This window comes from Hylobates moloch, unplaced genomic scaffold (genome assembly GCF_009828535.3).
Source record: "Hylobates moloch isolate HMO894 unplaced genomic scaffold, HMol_V3 SCAFFOLD_8, whole genome shotgun sequence".
In the NCBI taxonomy this organism is placed as follows: Eukaryota; Metazoa; Chordata; class Mammalia; order Primates; family Hylobatidae; genus Hylobates; species Hylobates moloch.
Window position 1 is genome coordinate 37108766 of NW_026652283.1, and position 12637 is coordinate 37121402.

Genomic DNA, 12637 nt, shown 5'->3' on the forward strand with positions numbered 1-12637 from the left:
ATTTTTGTATTTTTAGTAGAGACAGGGTTTCACCACATTGGCCAGGCAAGTCTCAAACTCCTGACCTCAGGTGATCCACCCGCCTCAGCCTCCCAAAGTGCTGGAATTACAGGCATGAGCCACTGTGCCCAGCCAAAAGCCTGTCTCCAAAAGAAAAGAAAAAGAAAAACAGAGTCACCTCCTCAGAAAATATTCACTGACTAACATATCTAAAGTAGCCCCACTACATTTATTTTTTATCCCACTCATTTTACTTTCTTCCTAACATTTTCTGAATGGATCTACCTAAATGTCCAATGTAGTTTAAAACATATTTGAATCTAATGGTTAGAATTCTGTTAGTTAATAATTTCTTTTGGAAAGAAACACTGAATCTTTCCTGTGTCTGCCCTCTCCCTCTGAGCGAGTCTCTAAAATAGCGTCTGCATCTATGAGGCATTATGACGTGGGGGAAGCCTGAGACCTTGGATCTATTCGGAGTCCCTGACCTCTCAGGATGCTCTACAGCCTGTTAGTAAGAGAGTGGAATGTTTTGTAGCCTGGCCTCGCTAAGTTTGCTCAGAGCCTGAAGGCAAACCACAGCTCTTCCTGAGGTCTGGCTGTTACTACTTTTTGTTCCCGGCCCAGTGTAATTTACAGAGCTACTTCCTCCTATACTTGCCAGCCAGCATTCTTGGCTACTTTCCTTATTCTTCTACAGGGTAGGTGGGAACTTCTGGATATATTCTCTCGCAGGAGCTAAGGACCACTCACTTGCAGAGCTCCTCCCAAAACCCTGTACCTAATTTTGTGTATGTAATTCTGTGTTCTTTTTCTTAAAAACAAAACAAAACAAACAAACAAAAACCCTCCCTCTCCCCCATCACATAAGCTTCAAGATCTGTAAAACCTGGATTCATCTCTGGCTGAGAGACACTCTGAGGAGCTAAATGCAGACCTGCTCTCTTTTCCCAGCTACACCAGGGCATGACTTTCACTCATATGTGGCTGTCTGCTTGTTGGTATGGGCATAGTCTGCAAGTCATCTCTACTTGGAATCTTAAACAGGAGCAGAGTAAGAATCCTCTCTGCCTTGAAGAGCTGGAATGGGAAGACAGGAGCACATGTCTCTCAATGATGCCTCTCTTACTTCTCTCTTTGTTCTTCTTCTCTCTACCCTTTTATTAAAAGAGTCAGACTTTTATTTCCCTATACGCAGCCTCATGGCTTAGCTGTCCTGGATGGAAGGACATTTGGATGGAAGGCATTTCCTGTGGAGTATGTAAAAACTCTATGAAATTATTATGTGCTGAGCTTCATAGATTAAATGGGACTAAGAAAATTTAGCAAATTCTTTTTCTCTCCATTCTGTTCTCTCCTGATTGGGAAAATAAGTCTCAAGGCTACATTTCAAGCAAGAGTCCATCATAGAAGATGACTTAAGAAAGTTAAAAGCAATGTGTTTGATATTTGCAAGATACTAGCCCCATTATAGTCTAGTTTTTTTTTTTTTTTGAGACAAGTCAGAACACTGAACTTGTAGGTGAAATATCCCACTTAAAATGTTGATATATGATTTAACTTTTTTTTAAAAAAATGATAATGGCCGGGTGCGGTGGCTCACGCCTGTAATCCCAGCACTTTGGGAGGCCAAGGCAGACGGATCACAAGGTCAGGGGATCGAGACCTTCCTGGCTAACATGGTGAAACCCAGTCTGTACTAAAAATACAAAAAATTAGCTGGGCGTGGTGGCAGGTGCCTGTAGTTCCAGCTACTCAGGAGGCTGAGGCAGGAGAATGGCGTGAACCCAGGAGGCGGAGCTTGCAGTGAGCCCAGATCACACCACTGCACTCTAGACCGGATGACAGAGTGAGACTCTGTCTCAAAAAATAATAATAATAATAATAATAATAATAATACTCATATGGTGTTAGGAACCGACAGTGTTCTAGGAGATTTAGAGATGTTAACTAATTTAATCCTCTTGGTGTCCCATTTTACAGATAAGGAAAGTGAGGCACAGGACAATTACCTTGACCAAGATCATATAGCTATACACAATACAAATCAAATGCATTTCTGTGGGACAGATTTGGTCACAAGCCCACCAATTTACAATGTCTACTTTACGATATTTCAAATAAGTCAGAAAGAACAAGCCTTTGAATTCTGACTTGGCCTCTGTGCTGAATGATCTTGGACTAGTTACTTAAGCTCTGTGAACCCTTCTATAAAATTATGATTAACTTTTCAGTGCTCACTAAATGGTTTTCTCTTGTCTTATTCCTCCATATGGATGACTGCCCTGAACATTCATGTTGTGCTTGTATATTATCTGAAATGCACAAATCCCACCTATTATTCAAGACCTAACACATTGCTAATACCTCCAGAAACAATCTGTGTAGGACGGAGCCCTGAGGATCAGGATGTCTGTTTCAGTCTTGATACTGTTACTAATCCTGTGTGTGATCTCAAGCAAATCATATCTTCTCTAAGCCTCAGAGGCTCCATCATGAAAAGTGGAGTTAGACTAAACTAATAAGTTTAAACTGTGATCTGAGAAACTCAACAATTCTCTAATGATGCGAGGGGGTATGAAAGGAGAGAGAGTGCAAGGGTGAAGCTGGGTGAATAGACTAGCGGGTTCCCCACTTACACTCCCAACTTAGCAGCTCCACATTTTAAAACATCAGATTTTATTAGAAGGGAGTATTCCACTGCCAATAAAACAGGTGGAAACCACTACAAGTTTTATGTAGCCACATTCCGTGGAATTATCTTTTCTTGGCTCCTCTTTCCTTTCTTGTCCTGGACATGGAACTAAAGGGAACATGTTTTTAAAATTCTGGCTGAAATGAACATATTTCTTTGTCCTTCTTTCTTCTCTCCTACCGAGGAGTGAAATTAAAGACAGTGCTAAAGGCATAAGCAAGGCCAGTATGGAAACTTCCAGCAATTTCACCAATAGTTTTCAGCAAAATATTACAGATTAGAAAACATCTGTTTCAGAATAGCTACCAAGTGATAAATAAAAAAGAAGTTACATCTCATTATCCTGTGACTTCAGGAGCTACTAATTCCCACTTGAATATGTCTTGTCATGGGAAATGACCTTCAGGAAGCATCTTCTTTGTATTTCTTACTATATGTCTCCCCACTGTCCCTGAACTATCATTATAAACTTCATTTTTTCTCCACCCAAAGCTTGTGGGAACTAGAATGAACAGAAGAGGAATGAATGAAGCCCTCATTCTCTTCAGCGATTTTCAGCTTAGGACCCAGTTTTGGAACAACATAGACCCAAATCTTCTTCCTGGTTTTCTGCTTAGAAATAAGATGCTTATCCTTTAAGGCAGATTGGCAAGCTCCTTCAATAGAGGTGAATGAGGACACACATCATATGCAAATCATTACATCTTCACAGGAGAATTATGATATTCTCCAAATACCATGAAACTTCAATTTTTAATCTTCTAGGGATATCAAATTAAACCAAATCTATCTCTCGCCTGAAGACAGCCTGGAGGACTGAGACTGTAATCTTGATTCCAACTCCACACCAGCCATTAGTTACATTGGGACAAATTCCTTCCCATGATCAGGCTGCAATTTTATCATTGGGAGCACTGGAGTAAATGGTTTCCTAAGATCCTTCTCCATTTTGACGTTCTAAGGAGAAATTACTATTGAAGAAATTACTTCCAGTTGTTGGTTCAGTCTTCAAAATCATCAAAAGCTTTGATTTTAAGGTGAGGTTATAGGAGTTGGCTCTTGATATTCTATGCCTTGTGCTTCAGAACAGGCGGTCGAAAGGGAGGAAAGTTGGTTTTCCTTGAGATGACTTTCTTGTTCCCTCATTGGTTTGGGATTCTTCATGTTGAGAGGTCCACTGAGAACTTCAGCTCACCATGACTTTCCCTTTTCAATGGTACCACTGTAGTCAGGTGTAAGATGGTGATGTGGACCCCTCACTGACATCGCACCCAATTGTCCAGATTGTCTTTCCAGTAATTTCTTTCATTTCTCCTTCATCACTGCGTCATGGTCCCTTTAAGGGAGCGGCCATAGTTGAGTGGTGGGAGCAGCTGCTGGCAGCAAAGAGACTTGCAGGATTTGGCCTACCCAGGGCCACTTACCGCGCACGCTCAGGACCGGGGGCTTGGTGGGAAAGGAAGGAGGGACTTAGGGTGCGCCTGCGCATCAGGGGCGCGCGCAAGGGGCTGATTTGGTGATCCCTTTAAGAAACCGCAGGCGGAGGAATTTCTCTGAGAGAAAATAATCCTACTCACGGGGCCCCTTGGAGGCCATTAACCCCCCGAGTCCCGGCCCCCCTCCCCCGTCCCCGGGCAGGCCCTCCCGCCCACGCGCGGACCCGTGGGGGTCTCAGAAGCTGCGGCCCGGCGCGCGGCATCCGCCCCCTCCCCACTCTCGGCGCAAGGCCCGGCCGGGTCCGGGGAAGCTGCCGCGAGGCGGCCGTGCCTGCAGTGTGGGCGGGGGCCGGGGGGCCGAGAGGTACCGCCGCCACCGCGCGGGGAGCCGCAGCGGTTCCGAGCGGGGCCCAACATGGCGGAGAGAGAGGTGGAGTCCGGCCCCCGAAAGAGGGTAGGTGAGGTGAGGCAGAACTCGGGCGGCGGGGGGCGGGGCGCGGCCCGGGGCCGGGAATGGGCCATACTCAGGTTCGTGGAGGGGTCGCCGAGGCCCAGCTGGGACAAGGTTGCGGGCAGGTCTGAGGCAGCCTTGGGTCCGGAGCACGCTGGCGAGCGGTCCCTCGGCAGGTGGGACAAAGATTTGCTGCTGGTGGGGGGGAGGGGAGGGGGCCGTTGTTTGCCTTCCTCCCCCCACCTTCCCCAGCACTGAGGTGGGATATCTGGGCCCAGGGAGGGGAGGTGTCAGATTCTTAAGTGCATCTTTAGTACATCAGAGTCTGGAAGTTTAACTGGGGAGAGGTCAGGTGGGGGTGGTGGTGGCGGGAATAAGTCGTGGAGGGGTCTCAGGAGAAATAACCGGAGGGTTCTTCAGTAACACCATCGCGAATTCATTTTTCTGCCTCCTTTCCCCTCCCCCCATAGCCGTTATCTAGACCAAAGTCGGGGTGGTGGTCTTACCTGTGAAGAAGTGGGATCGTTGGCATGTCCTGATTTAGGAGAAGGATTTTGGCTACTATGAATGTCGTGTTCTAGCCTAGCCTCTTAATCGCAATTAGGGACGTGGAAGAATATGACAAGTTTTCTCATAACAGGGATGTACCCAATCAACCTGCAGAGGTGAAGCCAATTCTACATGGGAGTTGTTTGAATACCTTTTAAAGTTTGTCTGGAAACTTTTCTTATTTAATTCTGAGTGGTTTTTTTTCAGATGGCGAACAATACTGTACTATCGATTGAGCAATATCCCTCACTTTTCTTTTACTTCCTCCCCGCTTAGCATGATAAGAAGTAAGTTTCCTTTTAGGAGTCTTCCTTTTGGGAATGGTTTCAGAAACGATCAATTAGCAAAAGGGCAAAAAATTACTACTTTATGAAGAATGCCCTTTCAGCTTAGCATAAAATTAGTAATCTCATAATGATGCTACAGCTGATGTTTTGAGTGCTTACTATGTGCCTGGCACTGAGCTAAGACCTTTATGTGAAGAATTTAACTTCATAGTAACTCCACTTAGAACCTATTTGCAGATGAGGAAATTTAGGTGTTGAGGGCTTAAGTAATTTACTTAGATCACACAGCTAGTTGCAAGGTTGAGGTAGGGTTTGAATCCAGGTTTGTCCCAACTATAGTGCCTGTGTGGGATGCCACAGAGGAGTTTCTTTAATCTGTGTTTCTCTCCTTAAAAACTTAAATTGTAAATGACCAAAGAAGTGTCAAGTATTATTTTTTCCAACAATTTATTAGGAAAATATTTTTAACTATCCGGCAATATTATAAAACTTACGGGAAGCAGCCATACACCCAACCGCCTAGATCCTACTGTTAACATTGCATTCCCGACATGCGCGGTGGTTCACGCCTGTAGTCCCAGCACTTTGGGAGGCCGAGGCGGCAGGATCACTTGAGGCCAGGAGTTCGAGACCAGCCTGGCCAGCATGGTGAAACCCCGTCTCTACTAAAAATACAAAAAATTAACCCGGCATGGTGGCCGGTGCCTGTAATCCCAGCTATTCGGGAGGCTGAGGCAGGGGAATTGCTTGAACCTGGGAGGCGGTGGTAGCAGTGAGCCGAGATCGTGCTACTGCAGTCTAGCCTAGGTGACAGAGGGAAACACTGTCTCAAAACCCCCTCCAAAAAAAAGTTGCATTCCACTTGTTTTATCATATTTTTACCCCTCTATCCCTCTTTCTTTTCATCAGTCATGTTATTTTAATGCATTTCATTGTAGTGTTTTGAACAATAAATTTTTACCGTTGATCAGTTTACAAAATGTTGGATTCACCTAATGCAATAATTAGTCATAGAGCAAGTTAAGCTGTATGATGGTATGTCCACATAGTTTTGTAAGTATAAATGTTGGGTATGGAATGCATGTGTTTTGAAATTTTAAAATTTTCAAGTTGTGTTCAGTTTTGAACTGCATCCTTACTGTGCTTGGATGAAGGCATATGGCATATAGTCCACCAATGAAAATATATAGGGTAAATTACTTAAGATATGTAATGTTAATTCAGGGAGATTTCTGCATCCAGTTGCTGTGAATGTTGTCATTCACCTTCTGTACTAGGATATTCTAGGATATTCTAGAAAACATCTATGCACGTTGACAACAAATTCAACTAGATTTTAAATATATTCTACCTCTTGTAGTACACTTAAAAGATGTTACTGGTCTTGTGAATCGTTTGCTAAAGGATTGCTGGAAAAGAAAAAAGATACCACACTGGTAGCAGTAAAAACTTTATTATTATTATTTTTGAGACGGAGTCTTGCTCTGTTGCCCAGGCTGGAGTGCAGTGGCACAATCTCGGCTCATTGCAGCCTCTGCCTCCTGGGTTCAATTAATTCTTCTGCTTCAGCCTCCCAAGTAGCTGGGATTACAGGCAAGTACCACCATGCCTGGCTAATTTTTGTATTTTTAGTAAAGATGGGATTTTGCCATGTTGGCCAGGCTGGTCTCGAACTCCTGATCTGGTGATCAGCCCACCTCGGCTTCCCAGAGTGCTGGGATTACAGGTGTGAGCTACCGGGCCTGGCCCAAAACTTAATTTTATTTTTAACAACCTATAACATACGCAGCACTTGTATAGGTTTCCCCCATTATTTTGCCAGTTTCATCACAGAGGAAGGTTACATTCATTAATTTTTGGAATTAATGGTGTGGTGGCACATGCTTCTAGTCCTCGCTATTCAGAGGTTGAGATGGGAGCATCGCTTGAGCCCAGGAGTTGGAGGTTGCAGTGAGCTGTGATATTGCCACTGCACTCCAGCCTGGGTGACAGAGGGAAACCCCCTCTCTAGAAAAAGTAAAAATAATACATAAATAATATTTTTTGATCCATAATTCATTTTGTTTTTGATATTTCATTAGAATGTTCAGTATGATTGTCTTAAATGGTATAAGTACTTTTTTCCACTTTTTTTTGGTGTGTGCCAAATTACATGTGGATTCCATATGTATACTCCAAGCCGATTAATGGGGACTATGCAGTACCGTGTCTTTGGAAATTGACTGCCTTGAGGGAGTTAAACTATCCACATAGACTTAGATAGTAACTTTAGGCTATTCAATCTGAAATTGCATTGATGACATGGTATTGTACTTAATGATGCTTACTGCTTTTGACCTTTGTAATCATGTCACAGAAAAGTTGCTAAGCACCTGTGCTATTTCATAAGCTACATGCTAGGCATTGTGCTTTGTTACTTAGGGTCATTTAGGATAATATATGCTGGCTCTCTTGATAGATTGTGAACTCCTTTAACATAGTATCTATTTCATTGCTTTTTGCGTCTCAACATCTTGTGACCTCTACACAATAGGAACTCAAAAGACTTGCTGACTTATTTTTGTAAGAATAGCTTACCTAGTACAGCAGAGGCTCTGTGGGTTGAGTACCAAGTTCTCTGCTTTGTAATTTTGAGGGGCTCTGTAAATCTTTCATAGCGTCCTTTACTCCCCAAAGTTCTCTCCTATGGATCCAGATTTAGGGATCTTCTGATAGTTCTGGATTATGGTTAGATGGGCAGGTGACTGCATTTTTTGTTGTTGTTTTTGAGACAGTCTCGCTCTGTCGCCCAGGCTGGAGTGCAGTGGCACTATCTCAGCTCACTGCAAGCTCCGCCTCCCGAGTTCACGCCATTCCCTCCCCTCAGCCTCCCGAGTAGCTGGGACTACAGGCTCCCACCACCATGCTTGGCTAATTTTTTGTTTCTGTATTTTTAGTAGAGACGGGGTTTCACCATGTTAGCCAGGATGGTCTCGATCTCCTGACCTCGTGATCCGCCTGCCTCGGCCTCCCAAAGTGCTGGGATTACAGGCGTGAGCCACCATGCCCAGCTGGTGACTGCATTTTAAGACCACTGGGCTAACAACCTTAAATTCTAGGTAGGCCTGCCTGATGTCTTGTTTTTATATTTGTGGGCAGTTGGAACACTTGTATTCAGAATATGCTAGAATGCTAGTCTCTCAATTTGTGAACACGGGGGAGCTGAGTATGTGGGTGGATCAGCGCTATATTCATCTATCATCTCTGGTATAGAGAGAATTAAGTTCATATCCTAGTGCCTATACATGAAGGCGTTATAGCAAGCATCACACCCACACAAATACATACATACACACACTTTAAAGTTGGCATATTATTTAATTTTTTTAGATGATAAAATTTTTGTTTTCTCAAATAGCTTTAAAGACTCATTAGGTGGGCTTATTATAAATGATTGAATTATTTATGCATGGCTATTATAATAACCAGTATGTTATGAAGTATGAGGTCTAACTAAATCTGGTGGCCATATTTTGTTGTAAAATCCTTGTCTTTTCAAAGTTTACATACAAAATAATAACTTTTGTAAATATAAATATTACCCGGTCAGGTAAATTGTATTCATTTTCATACTTAAAATTCTCTGTATATTAAAGTTGAGATGTATATATCTGGTATGCTTAAAAAAAGAAAGCCTATGTATAAGTAGTATGCTTCCATTTTTTGTGAAAAACAAAACAAAACGACCTTTCTTGCCTCCCCACATTTGTGTCTATATATGCTTGTATATGTATGAACTTAGAGAAAATTGTAGAGGACACAGGTCAGGATATTACCATTGATTACCTTCAGTGGGTAGGGAGGAGAAAGGAAAGAGAGTATAAGGGTGCAGATTTCACAAAGTGGAAAAAGTATTCATGGTATAATGCTAAGTGAAAATGTAGACTATAAAATGTTATCTATTAATATATGTGTGAAAATTGAACACACATATAGACAGTAGAAAATAAGAACAAATGAAAGCATTGACTTCATGATGTGATGGGATATGGAGAAGTTTTATTTTGAATTTCTGTTATTTTAATATTTTATAATAAAATAATTGCAAAAGATTGATCCCTCTTAATTCCTTAATGAACTTTTTCTCTTTTCTGTCTTTTTGCTAAATGTGTTACTTAAAAACATGGCGGTACATATCATTAAAATATTTGCAGTTTGTATGTATGCAATGTGAATAATTTGCTTTAAGAAAGTATTGACTCTTTGTTTAGAGACCATTTGAAGAGGCCGTTCAAATACAGTGATTTGGCGTTGTTTTCACACTGCTTCCCGTCTTGTAACACACAGAGGCATCTGTAAATAATAATACTTGTGGCTGGGTACAGTGGTTCATGCTTGTAATCTTAGCACTTTGGGAGGCTGAGGCATGAGGATGGCATGAGGCCAGGAGTTTGAGACCATCCTGGGCAACATAGCAAGACCCCATCTCTACTATAAATTAAAAAAATTACCCGAGATTTAGTAGCGTGTGCTTGTAGTCTTAGCTACTCACGAGGCTGAGGTGGGAGGATTGCTTGAGCCTAGGATTTCGAGATTGCATTGAACTATGATTGTGCCACTGCACTCCAGCCTGGGTGACAGAGCAAGGGAGACACTGTCCTTTTTTTTTTCTCTTTTTTTAAAAAGAGGCCATTCTAATACTGAGAATGATTCTAAGTTGTTTTCACACACTGGTTCTTCCCATCTTGTAATAAGCAGAGACATCTGTAAATAATGATAATACTTGGTATTTATAAACCCTTAAGTGCCAGTCATTTTTCTAAGTATTTTACGTGTGATATATTTTTCAACCACAATTATTGTCCCATTTTATAAATTAGGAAACGAAGGCACAGAGAGATTTGCTGGAGATATGATGGCTAAATCAGGATCAATTATTACTTGAACTGGTCCTGTTCGATCATATAGGTTAGAACTTTTGTTTATCCAGAAATATTATGGTTAGTGTTTATATTCTCATTTGTAAGATAAAGCACATAATTCTTTATCTGGAATGTATGAATGTTAGAATAATTTGAAGTACATTCAAACAAAGTTGATGTAAATTACTTCTCAGGAATCATTAAGTTAACTTGTTCCCTAAGAAATACGTTTTTGTTTGAGATCATCTTAAAATATGTATTCGCAGCTCACATTTATTTTTTAGAAAATATACACTAAATATTTTGAAGCTGTGATTTACTTTAAAGATTATGTTTGTACTTTTTTTGACAATGGAAAGATTTTCTTTTTTTTTTTTTTTTTTTTGAGACAGAGTCTTGCTCTGTCGCCTAGGCTGGAGTACAGTGGCGCGATCTCAGCTCACTACAACCTCCACCTCCTGGGTTCAAGCAATACTCCTGCCTCAGTCTCCTGAGTAGCTAGGATTACAGGCATGCACCACTATGCCCAGCTAATTTTTGTATTTTTAGACAGGGTTTCACCATGTTGGCCAGGCTGGTCTTGAACTCCTGACCTCATGATCCACCCGCCTCAGCCTCCCAAAGTGCTGGGATTACAGGCGTGAGCCACCGCGCCTTGCCAGAAAGGTTTTCTTACTAAAGAATATGGAAGTAGATAAATATAAAATTGCAGTTTCTATGGATACTTAAGAGGTATTTTTGAATTCTGTATTAGGAGAACAGCCACTATTTAAAGAAGAGTGATATTTCCCTTAAAAATTCTGATTATTTTGCTATGAGCTAACCGTATGTAGTTACTTTAGCAAAGGAGAAAGGCAGGTATTGTATAAATGTACTGTATTCAACGCAACAAAATTGCTAATACTTGACCATTTGACTTAAAAAAAAAATGACACTTTTTTGTGGCTTAGCCATTAGTAAGAGCATGGGTTTTTCAAAGTCAGTTTATGGTATAATCTCTGGAATTTAGCAATTTTGGGGTAGTAATAGTTCTTATCCAACCTTCTCATACCTATACCCACTTTCTTATACTTAGGAAATATTGTTATTTTAATTTCATTCATATCATCTTTCTGGCCTCCTAGAAGCTTTAATTAGCTGCCTTTGACCAAAGATAGTCCTTTTTTTTGTTTTATTTTGGTCTATCCAGCATATAGAACCCAGCACTATCAGTTCTTTGAGGTCAAGAATCAGATGTGTTTTTCTTTCTTTACACTTCCCAACATGTCTTACAAATGTAAGTATTTTAATACTGACATGCGTATTATGCATTTATAAGCCAAAAATTAATCTGTCATTCCTGTCTCATCTAACTACTCGTTTGTGTCCCTCCCTCCCTCCCTCCCTCCTTCCCTCTATCCTTCCCTCCCTCCTCCCTCCCTCCCTCCTTCCCTCCATCCTTCCCTCCCTCCTCTCCTCCCTCCCTCCTTCCCTCCCTTCTTTCTTCCCTCCTTTCCTTCCTCCTTCCTTCCTTTTTTCCTTAGTTGAAATAATTTCAAAGAAATAACACACATCACATCATTTAATCTATAAATACTTCCGTGTGTATTTCTAACAGATAAGAATTTTTAACAAGCACAACCACAATACTGTTACACCTAACAAAAGAGTTCCTTAATCCAGTCTGTGTTCAGACTTCTCTTATTCTTTAAGTGTCTTTTTACACTTGATTTGTTTACATCATCCAACTAAGAGTTACGCATTTTATTTAGTTCATATGTTTCTTAAGTTTTTCTTAACCTTAATCTTCCCCACCACCCCTTTTTTTTTCTTTTTGAAATGGAGTTTTGCCCTTGTCGCCCAGGCTGGAGTCCAGTGGCACGATCTTGGCTCACCACATCCTCCGTCTCCTGGGTTCAAGCAATTTTCCTGCTTCAGCCTCCCGAGTAGCTGGGATTATAGGCATGCACCACCAGGCTTGGCTTATTTTGTGTTTTTAGTAGCGACAGGGTTTCGCCATGTTGGCCAAGCTGGTCTCGAGCTCCTGACTTCAAGTGATCCACCCGCCTCCGCCTCCCTAAGTGCTGGGATTACAGGCGTGAGCCACTGCGCCCAGCCAATAATCCCCTTTCTTAACTCATACCCCCTGTGCTCCTTTCCCACGCTATTTACTTGTTGAAAAAAATAGGTTATTGTTCCAGGATAATTTTCCACATTTTGGATTTGGCTTATTCAATCCTTGTTATGGTATTTAACATGTTCCTTTACCCCTCATATTTCCCACAAATTAGTAGTTAAATACAGAGCAGTGGTTCTGAACTTTGGCTGAAACTTTAGAA

The 12637-nt window shown here is 41.6% G+C and overlaps 1 protein-coding gene across 7 annotated transcripts in view; it reads left to right on the top strand.

Moving 5' to 3' along the window:
- Positions 1-4201: 4201 nt before the first annotated feature.
- Positions 4202-12637, top strand: part of ZMYM4 (zinc finger MYM-type containing 4) — a 146131-nt gene continuing 137695 nt past the window's right edge. For 3 of the 7 annotated variants that reach the window (XM_032160208.2, XM_032160215.2, XM_032160207.2), the window contains exon 1: positions 4202-4585. Coding sequence is in view for 1 of the 7 variants with exons in the window: in XM_032160207.2 (XP_032016098.1) it covers positions 4547-4585 (39 nt within the window). In the remaining 6 variants the exon portion in view is untranslated. Of the gene's footprint in view, positions 4595-8497; positions 8517-12637 lie in introns of those variants that run through there. The other 4 variants (XM_032160210.2, XM_032160216.2, XM_032160209.2 and 1 more) reach the window with 4 other exon arrangements.